Genomic DNA, 24245 nt, shown 5'->3' with positions numbered 1-24245 from the left:
TCCCATGTCAATCAAAGTGCCTGGGAATAAAAGAGATCTGTGCAAGTTGTTGGCCCCTGAGCTCCAGACTCACATGACAAAGAGTATTTGGAAGAGCTTACTTGCAGTGGGTGCCTTTTACTGGGAAAGAAGGAGAAAAGGAAATGGCTCATGCCTTTGTGAGATCTACATTGTGAGTTCCAGGCCAGCCACGGCGAGTAAGACCCTGTCTCAAAAAAAAGAACTTGTTTCATTGCAATTTATTTATGTGTGTGTGTGTGTGCGTGCGCGTGTGTGTCTTGGAGTGATGTGCACATGGGTCACAGCAGACATATAAAAGCCAGCAGACAAGTGTGGGAATTGGTTCCCTCCTACCATGCGGGTCATTGGGGATTGAACTCAGGTCTTCAGGCCTGGCAGCAATCAGCCTTATGCCCTGAGCTATCCCATGGGTCCTAAAAGCAGATCTTTTTTTAATGCTGATTTCAGGCGGGGTCAGCTATGGTGAGTGTGATGGTGGAAATTCACTGTCAGACCAGATGTTTAAGTCTCCGTTTGCTAATGTCTTTCAGTTGACTACATTTCTAGGAGGGACAGCTCTCTCTGCTCTTTGATCCTGGCACCTAGCCCACAGGATGACAGTTGATCGAGCTCTATATAAATGAAAGGTAAATAGTTTGTTTATTGATTAATATGGTTTGAATACTTTCTTTTCCACCTCGAGCCCCAGAATTCTGGAATTCACTAATTTGAGGGAAGGCTCTGAGCACAGTCTAGCTGGACGGGCAAACTAGAGCCTCGACTTCCACGAGCACCCCCCAAAGCTTGCATCAGCTCTTCTTAACTCTTTGACTATGCCCAATAAAGTTGTAGACTTATAGTATTTTTCCTAAAAATGGGTATTTGAAGTGTTCATGCTTTGTTGTTGTTGTTTTTGTTGTTGCGTTGAGCTCTTTGCTCCTCCTTTCCCCATCTCCTTTTCCTTCTCCTTTCCCAGTGAAAGGCACCCACTGCAAATGAGCTCTTCCACACACTCTTTGTCATGTGAGGCTGGAGCTCAGCGGCCAAGCACATGCACAGATCTCTTGTATTCCCCGGCACTTCGATTGGCGTGGGATGGACACATGCACACTCTCCTGTGGATCCGTCCATGTTGGGGGAGACAGCCAAGCACACAGACTGAGCGTTCTGAGAGAGCAGAACATGTGTAGCAGGCTATACCAGGAATGGTAGGGCTGTGAAGGAAGGAGGTGGGGGAGGGGGTTCTGTTCAGTGCTAGAAGCAGGTCCACCATGCTCTGGAAGTGGTACTTGAGCTGGGTATTAAATAATAGTAGGGGTTCGTATTTTGAGTGGACAGTAAGGGCTTTACAGCAGAGCAGGGTGAGCGTACAGCAAGGGACTGCAGCTGCCATCTTCAGGAAGCGTCCAATGGGTGCTGGGTGGCAGCATCTCCCTGAGCGTGTTCCCGTGGAGCTTCATGTCCTAAAGTGACCTGTAAATTGCTCAGGGACACGTTTAGTCAAACTCAAGGCATGCTTACTTGTTGATGGTTGTTATCATCGGTTTCTGGAGCATTCTGTTGAATAAGCAGAGACTGTGGTGCTCCTTGAAGGTCATTACTGCTAGACTTTGTGGTTGGGAGGGAAAAATAAAAGCTAATGTGGTAGCGGCTGGTGTGATGGCTGTGCCCATGACCTTAGTGTTATGTTTACGTGGAAGGGGCTTTTCCACGGCAAGGAGCATTTGAGATGGAGAAGGGAGAGATTTAAATCAGGAGGACAATTCACACCGCACCCTCAGTAGCACTACACAGTGGTGGTAATGTTGAGGGGGGCTTTCTCCTGCCTTGCTATCACCCCCCCATGCCTCCCTTCCTGATGCAGGTCACAAGTCTATTTTTATAGGGAGGGAAAAGCAAAACCCTGTCAGCTTTGCTAAATTTCTTTGTAGGCTAATGTAAACCAACTTAAAAGTTAACTGCAGGGCTGGACAGATGGCTCAGTGGTTAGGAGCACCGACTGCTCTTCCAGAGGTCCTGAGTTCAATTCCCAGCAACCATGTGGTGGCTCACAACCATCTGTAATGGGATACAATGCCCTTCTGGTGTTTTGAAAAAAGTACTCATATAAATAAAAAAAAAAAAGTGTTAACTGGGGCTGGAGAGATGGCTCAGTGGTTAAGAGCACTCCAACTACTCTTCCAGAGGTCCTGAGTTCAATTCCAGCAACTACATGGTGGCTCACAACCATCTGTAAGGAGATCTGATGCCCTCTTCTGGTGTATCTGAGGACAGCTACAGTGTACTTATATATAATAAATGAATAAATCTTTTTAAAAAAGTGTTAACTGATTAGAACAAAAATGAGAAACCCCTACAAACACTTGAAATCTTCTGTGTAGAGGCGACTGCAGTTTTCTGTCAGTGCCTTTATGAGTTTTGCATATCCGCAGGCCGAGAACTCACTGATGATGGTTATGGCTTTACCCCTGCTCTGCCTGGTGTTGTAATGTACCAGGAACTGCTGTAAGCACTCTGTGCATAGTAACTTACTGAATCCACACAGTCCCTCAAAAACAGTCTCTTTTTCAGGTTCGGGGTACTGAGGTGCATTATAGTTAACTTGCTCAAGGTTGAATGTCCAGTAAATAAAGCACAAACCCTGTCGTGGGTCTGGAGCACATGGTGTACAAACTGCTGTTTAATCGTCCCTGTGTTACAACTGAGACACTACAGCGATCAGACTATAGTATACTATATACCCAAACACATATATATTAATTTAAAGGATACTGTATACAGCTATGGAATCGTTATGTTACGTCTATGCACCATTTCCCTGTGATGCCCACAGAGGCCAGAGGAGGGCATTAGATTCCCCTGTAACTGGAGTTACAGGTAGTCAAATGCTACCACGTTGATGCTGAGAATCGAACCTGGGTCCTGAGTAGCAAGTGCTCTTAGCCACTAAGCCATCAGTCCAGTTCCACAGTAGCAGTGTTAAACCTTTTGTGTTTTCTTCCCTTCCTCTCTCCCCTCCCCTCCCTCCCTCCCTCCCTCCCTCTCTCCTTCCTTCTTTGTATTCTTGTATGGGGACTGAACTCATGGCTTCTAGCTAAGCCTTCCACCCATGAGACATAGCCTCAGCCCACAAATCATCCTCTTGCTGAATGTTACAGCTTAGGAGGTTATTTGCAATGCCTTCGTGCACAGCTTGCATTGTACGTGGGTGTTGTAGGTTACCTGAGATCCTCCTTCTTGGATGTTTCTTTAGCCTCCCCGGTTTCACAGCAGCACCAGCAGTGCTCTGGCAGAAGGTCACAGGTGCATTATGTGTGGAGGTTTTTCTCCGACCTCCTTTGAAGGACAATGATGAGGACAGAGACCCCACAAAGCTGCCTCAGGGCTCCCGGAATTGCACCAAGCAGAACCACCAGGGGGCGCTGCTCCATAGTTGACAAGAACCTTAGGATGTGTGGTCAGAATGTCACCTTTCCTATGTCCCCGGTTTAGGTAGGGCTGGGGGTAACAGGGTATACAGGTGTGTTCATGTCTTAATTCCACCCCGTGGTACCTGGTACTTTGGGGGATGGCATTTCGAAACATCTAGGAACGGCCTTTGCTGACTCGAGCAATATTAAGAAAAATTCAACTTTTAGATCTTGTCACATAGGTAAAAAAAATTTTATGTTGGCATTGAAATTCCCAACATGTATTCAAGTAAGTTATCATTGTAGGCAGATCAAGGTTAAAGTTGTGCAGTTAGGTTACAGTCTAGAGTCCTGGATTCGTAGAAGAAATGCACAGGTGACTGTAAATACCAGCTGGGGCTTGCTCAGAGGTTTGCACAGCGGTAAAACCAAAACGGTGCGAATGAACGAGTTGATGTATGTCCCTTAGGGCCAGGGGGATGCTCAGTGGGCGCGAGCACTTACAGTGTAAGACTGACGATCTGAGTCCAGATCCCTGGCACCCATGTAGAAGCCAGGTGTGGTTTGTCCCCAGATCTCCCCACGAATGCCTTGTCATGTGAGCGTACCTATATAGACACGCCTGCACAAGCGTAAATAAATAAAAGCTATGCACCTTGTGATTCTCAAGGGAGTTCCCGGTGCCGGGGCGCGCCCTGTGTTTAGGAGCTGGTGACTCTGAGGGACACTGGTTGCTTCCGGTTCACGCTACTGCCCTGCGTAGCTGAGCTCTGGCGGCCACCGTCTGTTCTCCACGCTAGCATACTCGGCTTCGTGCTCCCAAGGACAGAAACGTCTATGTTGTTGCAAAAAGACCGGTGGAACTGCCTGCAATTTGACCAACGGGCCGTTATGTACCTGCAGGGAGAGCGCTGTGACCCATAAGTGCTTCGGTTCTGAGAACATTGACCCGGCAGGAGCGGGCAGATGGAGCTCCGAACTGCCAAGTCCCCTTTCTTTTCTGTGGGGAGTGGTTGCGGTGCTACGTGGCTGCAGATACCATTCGGTGTCAGGGCTCCTTAGCTATGGTGTCAGGTCGAGCCCCGCTCCCCGGGCTCCCTGCCATGCATCAGAGTGGAAGGGAGCAGCCCACCCTGTCCTGCCCTGTGTCCTGTTCTCCCAGGCAGATCAAAGGTGCCGGGTGAGCGAGGAGGGTGAGCCACTTCGTGCTTCCTGCCTGCCCTTAATGGGGATTTGCAACCTGCTCTTAGCTCGGTTTAGGGGCTGCCTGAAGTGACCAGCTTTCTTTAAGGTACGGTGGATTTGACGTTGGGGTTGAAGAGGTCTGTGTTGGCTCTTGTTTATTTATGACAGCATTGGCTGGGATAAGCAGATTAGCCGAGGGTATTAGCCTTTTGTAAGGTGGGGGGTGGTATATAATTAGAAGGAAGCACACTTAATTGTGTCCTTGGGACTCTTTGCCGTGGTATCTAAGAAGGGGGTCAATGATTTGTTTTATGCAGGGTGGATACAAAAGCCACGGTCAGAGCTATCACAAAGGGCAGGCTAAGGAGACTTAAGATACTGAGTCTGATTTAAGAGTCCGATTTGCTGGCCCCGGAGAGCAGGCTTTCCAGTGACGTCTTCTTGGTTTTGTGATTCCATTCACTGTTCACTCCGGCCAGAATGAAAAGCTGCTCTTTTTGTCATTCTTTTCGAGAGCACTCAAAGATCTGCAAAGAATCACCCTGACCTTCTATGAGCAGATGTCTGCAAAGGGCGCAGTAGGTCGATGTAGTTTCCCCACAGGCTCAGGGGAGGAGGGCTTGTAGCTTGGTCACCAGCCACCTTCCCTGTCCCCCCAACCCCCCACCCTCTCTTTCCTCCATAGCACCTGTGGAGTTCATGAGTTCCTGCAAGGCAGACCAGGGAATATACATTCGAATGCCCCGTTTCCTGCCAGCAGGGCCGCCAAAGAGTTTATGGGATGCAATTCTGCAGTTTAGTGCCTTTATTGCCACATCATATACAGGACCTGCTACTGCTATAGCATTGGAGCCACTAAGCCTGCTGGGAGTGACTGGGAGGGATGAGCATGTCATCCTCAGAGGGAATTGCTTTGTTCCGTTCTAGTCTTCAAAACTTTGCTCTCAAGTCAGCAGGATGGCACAGAGGGGGAAGGCTCTTGCTCCTGAGGCTGATAACCTGAGTTCGATCCGCCAGGCCCACATGGTGGAAGGAAATAACTGATGCCTGCAGGTTCCTCCCTGGCTTCCACATGCAGTGTGGAGTGTGTGCGCTCATGTGCATAGGTAGGCATGCATGTTTGCATACACAAACATATACATGTACATATTCACAAACTTTGGGCTCCTGGGACTCGAACCCCTCCTATTTTTGTTGTCTGGAGGATCCTTCTAGTTGGAATCTGTCCAAAGGTTGGAAGATGGAGTCAAAGTTGTTGGTGGCCAGAGCCTGGGGTCTATAATGAGACCTTGGGTGCTCTATGACCGTGTGGCTGTCTCTTGTCCTCATGTATGGTTCTGGAAGGTGGGCAGAGAAAGATTCTGGGGGAAGTGTCCTCTGAAAGAACTAGAACTCAGGGAGGCCTGGGGATGGTTTGGGCTGCATTCGGAACAGGAGGGCAGGGGGAAGGTTGAGAAGGGAGGCCACTGGGGAGCCATGCATAGGCCCTGGCCTTGGAGCCTGGCCTTTCTTCTCAAGGTAAAGGGGAAATTGGACAGTGGTGGGGATATATGGGACTGGGCCCCATGAGGCCCCATGCAGGGAGTATTTCAGGCCTGGGTGAGGACTCGGAGGGTTAGGAAGGCCTGGTTTGCTGTGTCGTTTACACCAGTCTCCTGCTACTTCTCTGTGTTTTCTGCGTTGCTGAGACCACTGCTGGCTTCTCACTTTTTTTCTGAGCCAGCTGAGCGCCCTCCGTGATCTTACACAGGGTGAAGTCTTTGTGTCCTCTGTACTCTCCCTCTATGCAGTTTCACTAGGCTTCCCTACACCTTTGTGGCTTCTCACGGCTCTTTCTGAAGGCTGGAACTGTGTCAGGAGGCCTGGCTAACCTGAGAGTCTTCTGCTCCCCCTTCTCTTTCTCTAGGAGATGAACACCATTGGTGTTCACACCGACTATCTGTCTGGCCTGCCTAACTGAGGGATGTTTTGGGGCAGGATTGTGACCTGTGCACGTTCTCTTAGCTTAAGGTGGGAATGAGATACTTCCACTGTGCACCAGGCTTAGGTCCTGGAAGCACTGGACTCTTGTGTCAAACTGGGAGGAAAATGATCTTTGCTTCTCATTGGAGCAGGGCAGGCCAGGCCAGCCATGCCAGGCTACAAGCATCTGTGGTTTGATCACATCAAACACCTGATCTTGGGCTTTGAGACTCTTGAGGCAAGCTGTGCTATCTCTAGAAGTCTGGGGTGACTTCGGTGGTGGAGAGAGAACCTTTCTCCATGGGAAACTGTTTCGGGCACCGAGGGAGATGGGGACAGAAGCGAGTGGACAGGAAGAGTTTGAGCAAACGCTTTTGCTGCTGTACTTCAGGGGAGCTGGTAGCCGTAGATAGTCTCTGTGGCTTTTGGAGAACAGATCCAGGTCCGTGTGGAGATGCTGGCAACTCACTGGGGGTTGGGTTGGTGAATTTTAGATGAAGATTCAGCTGAAGGAAGACCATACAGCAATGGTGGCTGAGCAGCGCTGGGTGTGCTCCGGAGGGAGGAATGCACACCGTGCTCCCTGATGCTCAGGAAAACGCTTCTCAACCGTGGTTGGAGCCAACAGCACTAAGCTCTTCAGGTACTACCTGAGGGACAAGAGTCAGCCAGAAGACTCTGTAGATTGTAGCTGGGAGTTGTCCTAGGGACTCCTGAGGACCTCAGTTTCAACCCAGCTGTGTTCATCTGATGCAGGTCGCATCTGAATGCTGTCAACCCCATCCTCCATCCTCCAGAGCTCTCTGTCACCTCCCCTCACTCCTGCCTCTTCTCAATAGTTGGTGTCTAAGGTCTTCAGCAGCCTAGCAGCATGGGACCTAAAGAGAATGAATATATCTATATATCTATACATATTCATATTTATATCTATGACACACCTACTGATTTATAAATTTAACGCATAGACTAAATGTCATTAAGTATTATACTATGAAATATAAATTACAGACTGGGGAGATGGCTCAGCTGATAAGGGTTCTGCTGTGCAAGCATGAGGGCCTGAGTTCAGATCCCAGGGACACACTGGAAAAGCTGGGTATTCTGGCATTGTCAGAGACAAGAGGATTCATATAACCCGATGGCCGGTTGCACAAGATGGAGATGCTGCGCTTCATGTCGAGCCAGTGGAGAGTGATAGAGGAAGACATTCAAATGGACTTCTAGCTCCTTCACAGGCACACGCGAGCATGCCTCACATACCCAAAATCATTAAGAAATACATGCTGAAAGTGATGGAAATGAACAGGTAAAATGGCTAGACGGAAGGCTTGTGTTTCTGTGTGCTGTTGGGGTTTGTGGCTGTGATGAATCGGTTCTGCAATCAGGTCTATGTGGGTGCTGTCTGGAGGTTACAGCGGGATAGGAAGAGCCTTATTCTCTGAATAGTTGCAGGATTTTCTTGACTCTCAATGTGACAAAGGGGTAACACCAAGCTTTGAAGTGAGTGCATGCTTACGTTCTTTAGGCCAGTATCCTAGCAGGTGTCATTTGACATGATGTGTCTGTGCTGAAGAACCAAAAAAACTGAGTTACGGAAAAGATGACAAAAGTCTCTCCTAATGTTTTAAGTAAGTCTACAGTTTTGTGCTAGGTCACATTCATAGCTCTTTATGGCTACACACAGTCACAGGCTAAGGTTTGCTAGAAGTTGTCATTGCCTATTATAAAATTGGGCAATGTCATGTCACCACTAGAAAAGTTACTGGCAGAGATGGTTATGTAGGTTTAGCCATGAACACAAGTGTGCCTGACATGCTTCTATTTACTGTTTCAGCTAGTCAGAGATTCTTTGTGTGTGTGTGAGTGTGTGAGAGTGTGTATGAGTGTGTATGTTTGCATGTATATGTGTGTGTGCATGTGTGAGTGTGTGTTTGCATATGTGTGTGAGTGAGAGTGTGTGTGAGTGTGTGTTTGCATGTGTGTGTGAGTGTGTGTGTGCATGTATGTGTGTGTATGTTTGCATGTATGTGTGTGCGTGTGTGTGTTTGCATGTGTGTGTGCGTGTGTGAGTGTGTGTGAGTGTGTGTTTGCGTGTGTTTGCATGTTTGTGTGAGTGCGTGTGCATGTGTGTGAGTGTGTATGCATGGGTGTGTGTGAATGTCTGTGTGTATGAGTGTGTGTGCATGTGTGTGATGAGTGTGTGATGAGTGTCTGTGTGAGGAGTGTGTGTGATGAGTGTGTGTGCAAGTGTGTGTGATGAGTGTTTGTGCATGTGTATGTTTGCATCTATATGTGTGTGTGCATGTGTGTGTTTGCATGTGTATGCGTGTGTGTGTGAATGTGTGTGTGAGTGTGTGTGTGTGTGCGTGTGTGTGTGTGTGCGTGCGTGTGTGTGTGTGTGTGTGTGCGTGTGTGTGTGTAGGCCTGAGAATAGATTGTGGGGGTTGGTTCTCTCCTTCCACCATGTTAGGTTCCAGGGACCAAACTCAGATCGTTGGGCTTGGTGGCAAACATCTTTAATTGCTGAGCCATCTCACTGGCCTGTTTCCTTTCTTGATTTACCTTTTGACTTTCAGATAATGCCTTGTGCTGCAATGTTTCATTTGTTTCTAGACCGTCTTTTCATTCTTTCAGTAGACTATCAGAGTTTAGCTTCCTTAAGTATTCTGTAGCAATTAAATATCTTTCTTCACACACACACACACACACACACACACACACACACACACACACACACACACACACACACACACACACCCTGAAAACACACATGTATCCAACCACCCTATCAAATATAGGAGCATCAACATGCGTGCATGCATCTGAACACACAATGATAAGCACGCATCCATGCTTGCGTGTATCTAGATTCACAGCTGTGTAAGACAGGCACATACTCCCCTCCCCTTCCCTCATTTTTCAAACAGGGTGAGTCAGTCTGCCCTGTGGATTTACAGTCTATGAAAACTAATACTCCCATGTCATACTTCTCTTTTCCCTGCAGATACTGACTGGTTCATTTCTAGGCTTCAGATTCTAATGAATCTCCCAACACTCCATCCCCATATTTTCGTAGAGCTCAAAGAACTTCCAGTGTGGTGTAAAACACCACACAGTCCAGTCACCTTGGGACATCCTTCCTGGAGCTCCCGAGTCCCCTGCCACCATGTGACTTCACAGCTGTTGTCACAGGTACCTGCGAGCACCTTTACTGTCTCCTGTGTCGGGGGTCCCTGTTCGTAGGCTCCACAGCTGCACGTTTCCTAGTAGCTTCTAGAGACCTAGAGAAGACATCTAGAAATGTCTTCTCTCATTTCTTTGGATCATGATTTTGATTGGGTAAAAAGTTCTGGGTAGAAAAGTTTCCCTTGGAATTCCAAGGTATTACGTTATTATTTCAAATGTCTGGTGTTGCTTTCGGGAAATCAGAGACGCTGTGGTCATTTCAAATCTAGAATTCGATTTTTTTCTCTTCTTTTCCTCATTGGCAACCTAATATCTCCTGGCCATATACCTCAGATCATGTTTTTGTTTCTTTTTATTGTATGGGTACTCATAGGGTTCTTTTGATCTAGACTCTTCTATCCTGCAGTTCTCTGTTATTTCTTGTGTACCATTACTCTCTTGCCCGTGCTCCTCTTCCTGGAACTCCTAGGAAGCTCATGGATGAGTCTCAATTTTCTTTCTTTAACCCCTAACCTTAAAGAGTATCTTCTAGAATGTCAACAGGATAAAGACATTGAAAGAAAACATGGAGCCGGGCGGTGGTGGCTCATACCTTGCCCAGCACCTGGGAGGCAGAGGCAGGAGGATCTCTGTGAGTTTGAGACAAGCCTGGTTGGTCTACAGAGTGAGTTCCAAGACAGCCAGAGCTACACAGTGAGACCCTGTCTCAAACCACTCCCTCTCAAGAAAAAAGAGAGAGAGAGAGAGAGAGAGAGAGAGAGAGAGAGAGAGAGAGAGAGAGAGAAGGAAACCATGAAAACACTTTCCTTTGGTATTGGTGCCTGCCAAGGTCTTGACCACCTTTCTTGAAATGGGTGGGGGGGTTAATTAATTATATAAATATTCTCAGTGACTTTATGAGATGTTTTAGAGAGCCTAAAAGCAAATACTGAAGTTAAAAGAATCAGAGGATAGAAAAGATAAAACCATTTGAATTATTTAGTTATATACTCGGACAATTGTAATATTAAGCTAACTTTCTTTAGTAGTTAAGTATGTCATTGTCCTGTCGTACTTTTAGGCTCTCCCACTGAAGCTTAAATTTCCTATATTTAGGCAGCTTGGATGAGTTCACTGCTGTTTTCTGCATGTTCTTGTTTTGTAACATTCTGTTCTTGTTTCGTGAGTACCGGGTCCCAGTGAGAATCCTAATTGTGGTAGATTCTATTTTCTCTGCAGTTTTGTTCTTTGGCTGTCTCTTTCGTCTTGAGCTTTGAGGGTAAAGAATTTCCCAATAGCCTTTGCGACGTGCAGTTTTTTTCTCTTACATCACACAGGGACTGCTGTGCTGTACTGTGTCATTTACCACATAGGATCTAAAATTCTAATCCTTTAAATGAGTGAACGCCCTGATTTAGCAAGAAAAAAAAATGACTAACCATGCTATAGGTACTATGTTGGACACTTCCAGATTCTATCTCTTTCACACTCTCTCATGACTGACCCTGCCTGTCTAAGCCCTCACTGTTGAGCTGAGCCTCTGAGGAAAGTTCTTTGCTTTGTCCCAGCTTCTGTGGACTGGTGAGGACTGTGTTCTACTGTGGCTACCACTCTGCCTGTCAGAGTCTCTCACCGGGAGAGGCTTCAGATTCCGAAGGCCAAGAGTACTGGGAGGGACTGCTCTCGGCTTTGGCATGTGGGCAGTGTGTCAGGGCAGTGAGGGACTTCAGAGGTCCTTTGCAACCTTGCATCTGTGACTGCAAGAAACTAACGATGCCGTGTGCTCAGAGGTCAGGGAAGGAAGGAACCCAACTCAAGGAAGCCTTTTGCTGGCCTTGAATTCCATCCATGGCACACTGGTCAGAAATTGTAAGTTGCATTTATTTATTCTGTGTGTGTGTGTGTGTGTGTGTGTGTGTGTGTGTGTGTGTGTGTGTCTGTACGGCACACATGTATCATGGTACTCATGTAGAAGTCAGAGGACAACTTAAGGGGCAACTCTGCTTCCACCATGTGGGTTGTGTGGGCCAGACTCAGGTTATCAGGCTGCCGAGCCATGCGGGCCAGCTACCCTCCTGAGCAGTTTTTAAGTGCGAGTGTTGGATCTTACACTAAGCCTTTATGTCCAGACCTTTGGTTCTCACGGTGAAGTGAAGACTCTGACTGGGCTGCTTTCCATCTCAGGTCAGGTCAACCCCTCCTTAGCTGGCAGGTGAGATGTCCCGGCCATGACCTGGCTATAAGGTGGAAAATTGCCATGGTATGTGGAAAGTGCCCACACCGCTTGGTTGTGGTCCAGTAGGGAAAACAAAAAGGGCCATGGCATTTCATAACATCCTTAGTGCTACTTCGACAGTCTTATCTATCAGGGTGTCCTTATTGCTGGGATGTCAGCAATGCCTGCTGATAGGGAGTGTTGTATATTTCTCTCTTGCTATCGCTTGTAGATATTAAAACTTCGGTGTTTGCTTAGGGTTGTAAGATAAAATTCTCCTTTTCTTTTCTTTTTTAAAAATTTATTTTATGTGTGTGAGTGTTTTGCCTACATGTTTGTGCACCACTATGTGCCTGGCGTCTGAAGAGGCAAGGAGAGGATATTAGATCCCCTGGAACTAGAGTTATAGATAACTATCTATATGCCTACATGTATCTGTATCTGTATCTGTATCTGCATCTGTATCTGCATCTGCATCTGCATCTGTATTGTATCTGTATCTGTATTGTATCTGTATCTGCATCTGCATCTACATCTGCATCTGTATCTGTATCTGTATTGTATCTGTATCTGTATCTGTATTGTATCTGCATCTGCATCTGTATCTGTATCTGTATTGTATCTGTATCTGTATCTGTATTGTATCTGCATCTCTCCAGTGATCCACCTACCTCTGCCTCCAAAGTGCTAGGATTAAAAGCATAAGCCACCTACACTTGGTCCAAAGTTAAGATATATATATTTTAGAATTTTATATATGTATATATAATATAACTTCATTATATATATATATATGTACATACATCCACATGATCAAAGTCCCTCCCCATTATATATCTGTATATCTGCATGCCATGTGGGTGCTAGAACTCAAATCTGGGTCCTCTAGAACATCAGCCTTAACCCTGAATTATCTCTTCTGCCTTTTTTCTTTTTCTTTTCTTTTTTTTTTATGAAACGTTCGTTTTTATTTATTACTATTATTGTTGGTGTGTGTATGTATGTGTCTGTTTTGTATGTGCATGATGTGTGTATAATGTGTGTGTGTTTGTATGTGAGTATGGTGTGTGTGTGTGTGCATGCGTATGGTGTGTGTGTGTGTGTGTGTGTGTGTGTGTGTGTGTGTGTGTATGAGATGAAAATGTGAGCACAGATAATGTGTGTGCTGTGGCCCAGGTGTGGAGGCCGGAGGACAACTTTTAGGAATCCGTTTTTCTCTTCCACCTTGGGTTTTGGGGAGTGAGCTTAAGTCTTCAAGATTGGATAGTAAGTGCTTTTATCCACTAAACTATTTTGTCATTCCAGCCCTTAAAACTAAGATTATTTTTTTAAATAAATGTTAAATGGGGTTTAGAAATGAACTAGCCTTTCACTTAGAAGCTACATAAATTTTGGTGTTTTGAGACAGGGTTTCTCTGTGTAGCCCTGGGGGTCCTGGAACTTGTCCTCTAGACCATGGTGGCTTTGAACTCAGAGCTATATAAATGTCAATAAAATATTGTGCATAGAAAAATCTAGAAGGATAAGTGTCGACAGTAAGTGGATTTCAGCAATGGGTATACAATTAACTGTCTTTTACCCTTTTAAGTGTTTACCATAGTTTTAAATTTTCTATAGCATTTTATGTACTTTTAACAACAGAAGTAAAACATATAAAATCGAGCAATTGTGTCCATAGTGTAGAAGTGAAAATTATGTGCACACAGAAAAGCTTTTTTTATTTGTTTATTCATTTATTTCCAGTCAGAGTCTCACTATAGATATCTCTGGTTGGCCTGCAACTCACTATGTGGACTAGGCTGGCCTTCAACTCCCAGTGATTCATCTGTCTCTGCCTCCAAAATGCTAGGGTTAAAAGCATAAGCCATCTACATTTGGTCCAAAGTTAAGATATATATTTTTATAACTATATATATATAAAAATAACTTCATTATATATTATACACACACACACACGTATATAATGTTCTTTGATCAAAATCCTTCCATTATCTTCTCTTACCTTCTCTTTCCACTAAACTGTTTCTTCTTCCCAAGTCCTCCCCACATTTTCATGTCGTGTGTGTGTGTGTGTGTGTGTGTGTGTCCACTGCATTTAATCAGTGTTTCCTGCATAACCGTGGGTATGGGTTATTTGCTTGAGTGGAGGCAGTGTGCTGGTGATTGTATCACTGAGGAATGTGACCAAAGGGAAGGACCACTTAGTCCTAGACCCTACCAGATCTTTCAAAAGCAGAGGAATTTACAGCCTTGCATGAGAAGATTAAAACCTTTTTAAAAACAGACATTTACTTTAATGTGTGTATGTGTGTACATGCATATGTGTTTACAGATGTCACAGGATACCTAGAGATTTGGTTCTCTCTCCCCACCATTTTGGTTTTGGGACTAGAACTCAAGCCCTTAGGTTTGGTGGCAATCACCACTGAGCTATCTTGCTGACTCCCTGAGAACATTTTTGTATTTTATGTATGTTGTGTAGCAAAAGCAGATAGCCAGTTTGATTTATACATCATTGAGTTCTAAATGTTCTGTGCATAAATTAGTTTCCTCTGCATGCTGAAAACCATTGTTGTGGTCAGAATTCCATGCTGTGGATAGATGTTTACTGTACTCAGCAGTGTCCTGTGTCTCTGTTAAATACCATGAAGGTTACATAGTTCAAGTAATAAACATTGCAATTGGAGAAGAATAGGAAACTTTAATTTATGCATGCCTGTCTTAAAACTTGCTGTCATGTCCGCTCTTCCACTCAGAAAAACATTCCTTCTATGTTGATTGTTTGGAACAGGGCAGTGTATTTATTTTAGAAAGAAAGTGCTAGTGTGCCCTTTGACACTTGCAAACATATATACAATGTATCTTGTTTATATCCGCCTTGTCTCCCCATTCCCGAAGTTGCCATTTCCTAAGTGTGAGAACTTTGCTTGGCCGTTGCTCTTAACCACAGGCACCCTTTTCACCCCTTCCCCTCCCATTTCAAGTCTTTCAACAAGGGCTCCCTCGGGTCCTGCACCTCCAGTATTAATTTATAGTCAGTAAAATGCAGTGTTAATTTTAAGGGAACAAAATATGTGTTCGCCAGCCACCACTCCTGGGAAGGAGGGAGGAAGCCTGGAGCCTGGCTCCCGAGGACGGCTGTTCTCTGTTCCCCTTTACTGCTCTCTCCGCCTTAGGTATCAACTGGCATGGGCTGTAGAGTTCCCTGGGCTCTGGGTGCCAGTCTGGTACCACCAGGCAAACAGATAGGGTTGTGGGTGGTTGCGGTTTGCAAGGCTCCATGTTGATATGCTAACAGCAAGCTCCTCTTGTGTGCCTGGGGCTGTTCAGCCAAGGATACTGTATAAGCAGGAAGGTTTGTGATGTTATTAGTGGTGGTTATTAATGGTGGCAGCTTAGGTGGACCACTTGGAATTGGGAACTACACAAGCTCCCCACCACCCCCAGTGTGTTCCTGACCCTGAATTGAGAACCATACACCCTACCCCCCATCCCAATGCCCCCCAACTCCACCCCCAAGGATGACCAACTCCCTCATGAATATCTTGAGTATGAGACAGATAAAACAGGTCAGCAGCAAAACAAAGTAGCCTGTGGACAGGAGGCCAGGTCCTTTCCAACCATCTTCGAGAGTGTCCCCTGCTGACCTCTCCACTCTGGAGCACTTTCTCTTTGTTGATTTCTTGAACAATATATTCTTAGGTCATTCCCTGGCTGTGGGAGAGCTGGTGGAGGGCCTGTGGGCAGTAATTCTTGCCATAGGCAAGCAGGAAGTGGTTAATAGGGAGAGTCTCTTGACTCAGCTGGAAGAGGAAGGCTGTTGGCCTGCTGCAGGAAGTCCACAGACCATATTATCCATTTGCCCTTCAGGTTGGAAGTAGAGCGTCTTAAGTTCTACAGTGATGTGGAGCAAAGATCAGGAGAATTTACAGCACAGGTTTTAAGGCAAAATTGGATGGGCCACATTTTGCTGGGTGGCGAACCTGAGTGCCCAACTAATGTGTGTATTATATATTAGTGTGCTATAGACAGAAACTAGGAACTCCTGTCTGGGTCCCCGCTCTTGACATCTGGTGCTACTCTGTGTATCTTAGGTTATTTTAAAATTTAACACTATACTAGAGAAGCATGCCAGGACATACAAGAAAGGGATTTGACTGCTTCCTATAGCTCTCGCCGCACATGGACAGGGTTTGTGTGTTCTCTTCTGTATGCAGTATTCTTGTAAATCCCCTCAGGCGTCAGTCAGAAAGAGGCCTTAAGAAATTAAAAGGAGTAGAGCATCTAAAGACTAGCCTTAGTTATAATTTAGTCCGCAGTCTGAGACCTCCTACATCCATTTTGATTATTTAGAATTTAAACTCTCTTTGATAAACTTTGGACAGAAGATATACCCTGCCCAGAAAGAAATGAAAAGCTAGGCATGGGGGTGCGCATCCATCATCAGGAAGTGGAGGCAGGGGGATCAAGAGTTCAAGGTTGTCTTTGGCTTGAGTGGGAGGCTGGGCTACTTGAGACCCTATATCATATATGTGTGTGTGTGTGTGTGTGTGTGTGTGTGTGTGTGTTTGTGTGTGTGTGAGTGTGTGTGCATGCACATTCATGTAGAAAAGAGGAAGGGAGTGAGAGGGAGAAGAAGAGATTGATTGTCTGGCTTTATGGTTAACTTACATGCCGTAGCAAGGAAGTGGCCAGAGGACAGTGTGGCCCTAATGTCCCTTTTGTTGAAGTCACATGAACAAGTAGTTATTTTCTAGGAGTTGGAAGGAATTCAACAGATGAGGATAAAAGGAAGCAGAGAGAAAGAAATATAAACCCTGAGCTAACATTAATGTCAGAGCCTAACACTGGAAACCATCAGGAGGGTATAGGACACTGGGGGCTTGCTCTTGGATCAAAGACAGACATTTAACCATAAGTACAAATCAGAGAAGTGTTTGGGCAAGTGTCTGGGTTTTCTCTCAATGGGATGTCATGAGCCATTTTAAAAGCAATGATTTAAAAGGGGGATGAGGCATGTCAAGTGATTTAATTATATATGATTATCACTCTGTGGACACAGTCCCTTCCTAGCCAAAGTCCTGAAGAGAATTAAATTTGTAAAAACACAGCACAGTGGCAGGGCTGGTCCAGACACTCAGAGGATACGCTCTCTCTTAGCAGGTGAGAGGCAATGGGTTTCATCCTCAGGGCTGCAAACAAAACACAAACAGATCAAATCCCTGTGGCAGCACACTGCTGATTCATACCACCATGCATTTGGGGGGGGGTGTTGTTTTTATTTTATTTTTAAGACAGGATTTTGTGTGTGTGTGTGTGTGTGTGTGTGTGTGTGCGTGTGTGTGTGTGTCTGGATGTCTTGGAACTTGCCTTGTATAGATCAAGCTGGTCTCAAACACACAGAGATCCTCCTGCCTCTGCCTCCTGAGCACTGGGATTAAAGGTGTGCCTTGCCACTGCCACCTGGTTCCATAATGCATTTGTGTCTTGGAATCTCTGGGCTAAGTGGGAGCTGATGGCAGAAGGCTTCCTCACCAATGCTTCTGTATGAGCAGTAGACAGAACAAGGAATGAGATCTGCAATGACAGAGAGCAAACTTGCTGCAGGGCTGGGGAGTGACAGCCTGGGGATGATGATCATGTCACAGTTGCACAAAATGGAGAATAGAGTACAAACCAACGAGTTGTCTACTTTGCTCTGTGAATTAGTTATGAATTTGCCACAGATAAAGCAAGGGTGATTGTCTTGTGGGGATGGAAATATCAGTGGTTTCCTCTTTTTTCCCCCTAGGTTCTGGGATTGTTCTGCATGACTCCTTATGATAGAGACATTCAGTAAACTAAAATATAGTCTAAATGAGAGGTTCTCAACCTTCCCAATGCTGTGACCATTTAATACAGTTCCTCATATTGTGATGATTCCCCACCATAAAGTTAATTTTGTTGTTACTATGTAACTGTAATTTTGCTACCATTATGAGTTGGAATGTAAATGTCTGTTTTTTTCTAATGGTCTTAGGCAACCCCTTGGACCCTAAAGGGGGTCATGAACCACTGAGAACACTTTGGACTCTAAAGGGAGATTTTTAATAATCAGCCTTTTACCAGAAACAGTAGAGATGGAGGCTGCTAATCTGGCCTTTAAGTGTGTGTGTGTGTGTGTGTGTGTGTGTGTGTGTGTGTGTGTGTATGTCTCCTGTAATCCTAAAGCTTGGGCTCATCCTCTCCTGTTGTCATGGATATGAATAGTCATTCCTGGCAAAAGTTATCTCATTTGCCTGGGGACCCTTGGAGGCAGGATCCTGTCTCTGGGAAAATCAGGAGAGCCTAAACTCTTCCTTGTGGGATATTCTAAGAGGCAGTGGGCTCTGAGTGTGGAATCAGTGGGGGTTGTTACTTATATAACTTCCTGTAATTGCCTGGCAGTAGCTGCAGAGAGCCGCCCTCTTCTGTCTGGGGCTGAGCAGAGGCCGCAACCCGTTCCTTCTTGCTGCTGCTACCTACTGCTGCTGCGGCTGCTCTGTTTGCCTCTCCATCGGGCTTTGTGGGGAGTCAGCCCTTCTCCGCAAAACTGAAATGTCATTTTAACCAGAAGACTCTTATCCTCTCTGTGCTTTGGAGATGGGCAATTCTTACGCTGGACAGCTAAAGAGCACGCGGTTTGAAGAGGTCCTCCACAACTCCATCGAGGCTTCCCTACGCTCCAACACCCTGGTGCCCCGGCCCATCTTCTCCCAGCTGTATCTGGAGGCCGAGCAGCAGTTGTCATCATTGGAAGGTAAGAGACTCTCACTTCTTATGTCTGTGTGTGCGCGGTGTTTATTATGTCGGCTAGCTTCAACGGCCCCATTCAGAAAATCTAGAGTCTAGTAAAAAAGAATTAAACTTGCACACAGATTTTTTTTTTTTTATTTGTTTGAAAGTAAGTTTCAAATAAAAAAAAAAAAAAAAAAAAAAAAACAAAGAAGAAAAATCTTGGACTTCTGAGAGACAGGGAGAATGCTGCAGGCGAGGCTCTCCTGAAAGCAGGGTTTGTATCTGATAAGATAAGATTTGTGGGTAAGGGATTTTAATACGTCTGACCCTCCTTTCTTTCCCCCTGTGATTCGTGGTTTTTATCTTTTGTAAAGATCACTTAGAGGTTACGTCTCTGTATGGTAGCAGGTGTAAGAACCTCCCAAAAGCTTAAAGGAAGTTAAGAGTAAGCCTTTATGAACTTTACATGTGCTAAGACTTAAATTAATAAGTGATCTGTAAGTATGGGGAGGGCTTGAGAATTTCCCTTCTCTGGAAGGTAAGCTGTGTGTGTGCTCAAGTGAGTCGCCTGACTCAATCCATAGGATGAGACAGCTGCTAGTCTAGAATCATTTATTTATTTGTAAGCCCATGCTTTTTGCTTAAAATTACACGCAAGTGTCAGTAGCGTTTGAAGTAGAAAAGGTCATGGTTTTAAAGTGCAAAAAAAAAAAATCATTAAACAAGAAAAGAAAAACGTCTGTCAGGTTTGTCCTATGTTGGGCTTCAGGGGGGCTGTGTATGGCGTGCCTGTCTTGAAGCAGCCCTGTGCCCAGCAAGCTCGTGGATGCCAGCACGCCCTTATTTTTCTGAGAGGACAAAGTGAGCCTCCTTACAAATGGCACAGATAAGGACCTAACCAACCTGGGTCTATGTCTAAGGGAAATTAGATCGTGCCCAGCACTGTCAGTGAGGACAATATGAAATTCTCTGATGCTCATTAAGGGAGTGCCGGGCTATAGGAAGTGTCTCCGTGACTTCACGGGGAGCAGAGAAGTCCTTAGATACTAGTTAATCGATCCCACTACAGGCTTCTGTGAAGGACGGTTTCCAGGGACATCCTTAACTACTTACGGTGTTGACAAGCCTTGCTAGTGTCAAATTGAGAGCAGCCCTCATGCTGATAATTTAGAATACTCGGGGCAGTGTCCTAAAATCTACACTCTGTTCACCTGCTGTTGCTGAGGCCCAAGGCGACTTGGAGATTTCGAGGGTCTCAGAACTGCTCTCTCAGCGCTGGCTGTCGGTGTTGGGACAGACGTCTGGAGAGTCAGTACACTGCTGCTCGCACAGGAACAGAGAGAGGCAAGGCGCCCATGGAGCCTTCCAGTCACCTTCTCTTGCAGCTGAAGATCTCCCTAAGAGTCCCAGCTGGCCACCTCTAGTTGTAGGGAGGTTGCCTCTGCTTAGGCTCTCTTCTTTGTTCAGTGTGTGGTATTTTCCAGTGATCTCCCCCCCCACCCCCCACCCCTGCCGCCCTGACTCTGCCAGAACCCGGGAGTTACTTCTTGCTTGTTCAATGCTCTGCCTCTGAGCTTCATCCCAGCCCCCAGGGACAGTGTGGAGACTTATGAATTTGATTACTTAGGTGCTGAGTGTCCCGAGCTCCTTGCCAGATGTCAGTGGGATTGCTCAGCCTTTGAGTTTGGGTGATGACTTGACCCAGCCGCTCTGCTCGGCAAATAGCCTGGAACCATCCTCGGGGATTTTGTTTGCCCAGTTGCAAAAGTCAGCCTGAGGATTTGGTGGCGGCGACCTTTGGGCTTGTTAGATGCCACCATACACCAAACACTAAGCTTGGGCCGTATCTTCTGCATCATAAACCTTGGAGCAGACAGGCATGTTTTTTGGGGGGGGACCTATCTTGTTTTGTCTGTCTGTCTCTTGTCAGGGTCTTTTATCTGATGGCTGGCCTTCCTCAGACAATACCATTGTTGATGATTCTTATGACCAAGGTGCCGGGACACTAAACACCCGGGGATCTGGTAACATTTTATGTATTTGTGGGGGCAATTTAGCGGGGGCCTTATAATAGCTTTGTTCTTTGAATTAGGGCTCTTATCTACTGCCCCCCCTTTTGGGGAAAATCCTTTTTACGCAGTACTGACTTTTCAAGAGAAAGCCCAAGAAGTCAGATAACTGCATCAGCTCTAGGCATCGCAGATTTACTATTTGAATGGAATGGGGTCAATCTCTATAACCCTGCCTGCTCAGAATGATGAACGTCTCATGGCATGGAAAGAGACTTGAGCATAAACCCCAGAGTAAATGGCCTTATGTGTCTGTAGTCAGGGCGCTCTGGGGTCCTTGGATTTCTGTTTTATTATTAGTGCACTAAGCCCTGATGGTTTTGTCTAAGACCACTCTAAGGCTCTCACCCTGCCAGGAGACCTCCGTAAACATGTCTGTTTAGTCTGCTCCAGGCTTATGCTGGCTGAGGAGTCCATCAAAGTCCGGAAAGTCTGCCGCAAAGCAGACCTTTGACCTTTAACCCTGCCTGCAGTTTGAGCCCTTTGGCTCTCTGGGGCTTAAGACCCTCTTCTCTTGTTTCTTTCTGAGTGTGTTGGAATGTCTGCTCATTGGGTTTAGCAGAATAATGCACAACCCGTTCTCTGTGGCTGATTCATGCCTCTGGCTTTGGTTCTTGGGGGAATCTTGTGTGAATTTCCACTCCAAGGCTGGTTGGTGTCTGTGTCACTCTGGGTCTGCGCAGAGCTGGATCAGAGCTCCATGTGACCTGTGCCATCTGCTGTCGTGCTGGATGCTGGTGCCTGGAGTCTGGTGGAACGCTGAGATGTGGTACAGGGGCTAAACTGTGCCTACGTTAAGTATGGGAAGACGCCAAGGAGATGAGGCGGCTCGGCTCACCCCTCCCGCTCTGTGTGTTCGTCTTGTGCAACCTTTCCATACCACTTGGTGTTTGTCCTCGGCACCCACAAGGTCCAGGGCACCAGGAAGGATAGAGAGCGGTTATTTCCCTCTCAAGGTCTTGGCTCCAGTCAAGTAATGTCCCCGGTAGCTTGGACAGTTATCATAGGTACAAAACTTGGTGTCACTCTAAGGTGGCACGTTTTCTAGCACAGTGGATCTCTGTCTTCTTAATGCTGTGACCCTTCAATTTGGTTGCTCATTGTTGTGGTAACCCCCACCCGGAAAATTATTTTCGTTGCTACTTCATAACCAATTTTGTTACTATTATACTGTTGTACTGATAGACAACTCCTTTGGGGGAGGTTGTGACACATGGGTTGAGAACTGTGTTCCAAAATATGTAAGTCACAAGGGCCCTAGGGCTCACCTGGTAACCAACATGCTTTGCACAGAGAGGTAAGTTGAGTGTCCTGTGGCCACACAGGCAACAGCAAACTAAGAACTGAAATGTGGCTTCCCAGAGCTGTGGTCTAGACTTTTCCATTACACATAATTCTGTTGTTAACCTAAAACCTTTGGAGGGAGGGAGGATATTAGAGCTAAGTATGAGAATAGTAGGAGACATGAAAAGAAGCCAGCAGTCAAGAGACAGGCAAACAGGAGACAGCCATATTTAAGGGTGCTTGTAAGGACCCTTTCCACAGTTAATCTATGTGCTGTTTGGTACTTGAAATATATAGGTATACTGGGAAATATTTTTAACCAAGACACTGTGAGAAAAGACAACGGAAGGACTGGATGTTAGCAGCCTTGAAAAAGTTAATCTTTGTGAACCTCCAGCTTTCTCCAACTGTGGGAAAGGCTGATACTTACTTGGAACCGTGAGCTGCTCTTTCCTCAGCGTGGGCCCTGCACTCAGAATCTTGCCGGGTGCTGGATCAACGAGGAAAGACAGGAGTCGGGGCTGCATTAAGCTCACCATGCTGAGGGGTGGTCTCAAGGCCCAGGCTTTCCCCATCAGTTTCACAGTCGCGGTTCCTCCTTTCTTAAAACAAATAATAGCATGTCTGGCCTTATTCTAGAATGTTCTGGAACACCCCCTCCCCTGTGTGTATTTTTGCATTTCTAGCAATGAATGTATGCATTCTCTGGATGAACTCTAATGTAGAGCACAGCAGCTCTCTCATGCAATGTTGAGGTCATGCTTGCTACTTCTGTTTGCAAGAACATCAGAGACACCAGCAGGCTCAGCTACAGGCCCTTGAACAGCTGTGGGTCAGCAACTCTCTCTCAGCCCCAGATTCCTTATTTGTGATACAGGTTACATGTTACATGGTGATACTTTGTAGTGAATGTTTTAGGAATGCCGCTGTGTCTTTGTCCAGGTTCAGTCTTTAGCAAGCTTCCGTATCCATAGCAACTCCCTCGCACCCAGGCAGACACTGCAGCTGTGGTGGCTACAGGAGAAGTGAACTTGATCCTGAGTCTTTGTGCATCTTGGGGAGTCATCCTCCCTGAGACAGCCTTGCCTTTTCCTCCCAGTTCAGAAGATCAGGATGCCCAACTTCCTAAGGACCAATGAGTTACAGAGCAGCAAAGGTTTACCGAGTGCTTCTTAGAGCAGTGTAAGCCTCATTTCCTTTGCATGATCAGTTCCCCAGGCCCTGGGTCTTTATTGAGCTTGTAGCTTCAGGTTGAGGGAAAGGTCCCAGAGCAGGCTTTCGAAGCCCTACGGCAGCTTTCTTTTTAAACCATCCCTGTTGTCTCCCACATCTAGGCGGCAGCCGAGCAGACAATGAGGAAGAAGAAGAAGATGGAGAAGGAGGGCTAGACCCCAGCAGTCCCCCAAATGCCTACCAGCTGCCCCCTCCTCCTGAAGGATGTTGCACCACAGATGGTAAGACACTGTACCCCTGCTCGGGGTCTACAGCTGGGTCATAGAGCTCCTTGTCCCCTGAGATGTGAACTGGATTCATGTTCCTATACAGGCTACACAGGAGGCTGAGAGTTGGCCACAGTAGACAGCCTCAAGTACAAGAATGGCATGGGGCCCAATAGTCATTGTTTTGGGTCTGTTGTTTGGAAGTCAGAATATACTTTCTTTACTCAAGTTGACCTTGCAGGGTATTTGATTTGGAATGGGGTTGGGATGGCCTTTCGTGTCTTGTCAGTTCTTGGCTGTGAATCCAATGTATTTGCATTATCTCGAATCTGGGCAGGCAGCAGTATCATTGCTGTTTTGCTGATAAGGAACAGAGGCAAGGCAAGGCACGGTAACCTCTCAGTGTAGTGGTGAGAGCTTATGTTCTGTACTGGGAGAGGCCCGCAGGTTCATATTCTAGACCCCGCTACTCTGTAAACCAAGGGTTGTCCACCACTGTTTGAATAAATAGCGGTTGACTTATTGAGCCCTTGTTCTGGAAGTTCAGGGGTTAAAGATGAGAACTTGGGGGTCATCTGGGGGAGACAGATGCTTTATGCCCAGTGTGTGGGTGGTATGCTTGGCAGCATGGGGACTGAAGGAAAACTCCAGATGTAGGCAGAGAGCTTCAGAGAAGCTCCCTGGAGAGGAGGATCCTTCCTCTGGGTTTTAGACAATCTGCACGAGTTAGCAAGGAGACTTTCATGGGTTGGGGAAGCTT

General features: G+C 46.2%; 1 protein-coding gene across 1 annotated transcript in view; it reads left to right on the top strand.

Moving 5' to 3' along the window:
• The first annotated feature begins 565 nt into the window (after positions 1 to 565).
• Greb1 (growth regulating estrogen receptor binding 1) overlaps positions 566 to 24245 on the top strand; it is an 86828-nt gene continuing 63148 nt past the window's right edge. The window contains exons 1-3 of the mRNA XM_032907497.1: positions 566 to 647; positions 18364 to 18715; positions 23381 to 23500. Coding sequence (XP_032763388.1) covers positions 18559 to 18715; positions 23381 to 23500 — 277 coding nt within the window. The 5' untranslated portion in view covers positions 566 to 647; positions 18364 to 18558. The remainder of the gene's footprint in view (positions 648 to 18363; positions 18716 to 23380; positions 23501 to 24245) is intronic.

The sequence above is a fragment of the Rattus rattus genome, chromosome 7 (genome assembly GCF_011064425.1).
Source record: "Rattus rattus isolate New Zealand chromosome 7, Rrattus_CSIRO_v1, whole genome shotgun sequence".
In the NCBI taxonomy this organism is placed as follows: Eukaryota; Metazoa; Chordata; class Mammalia; order Rodentia; family Muridae; genus Rattus; species Rattus rattus.
This window is presented reverse-complemented; position numbering and strand designations above follow the sequence as displayed.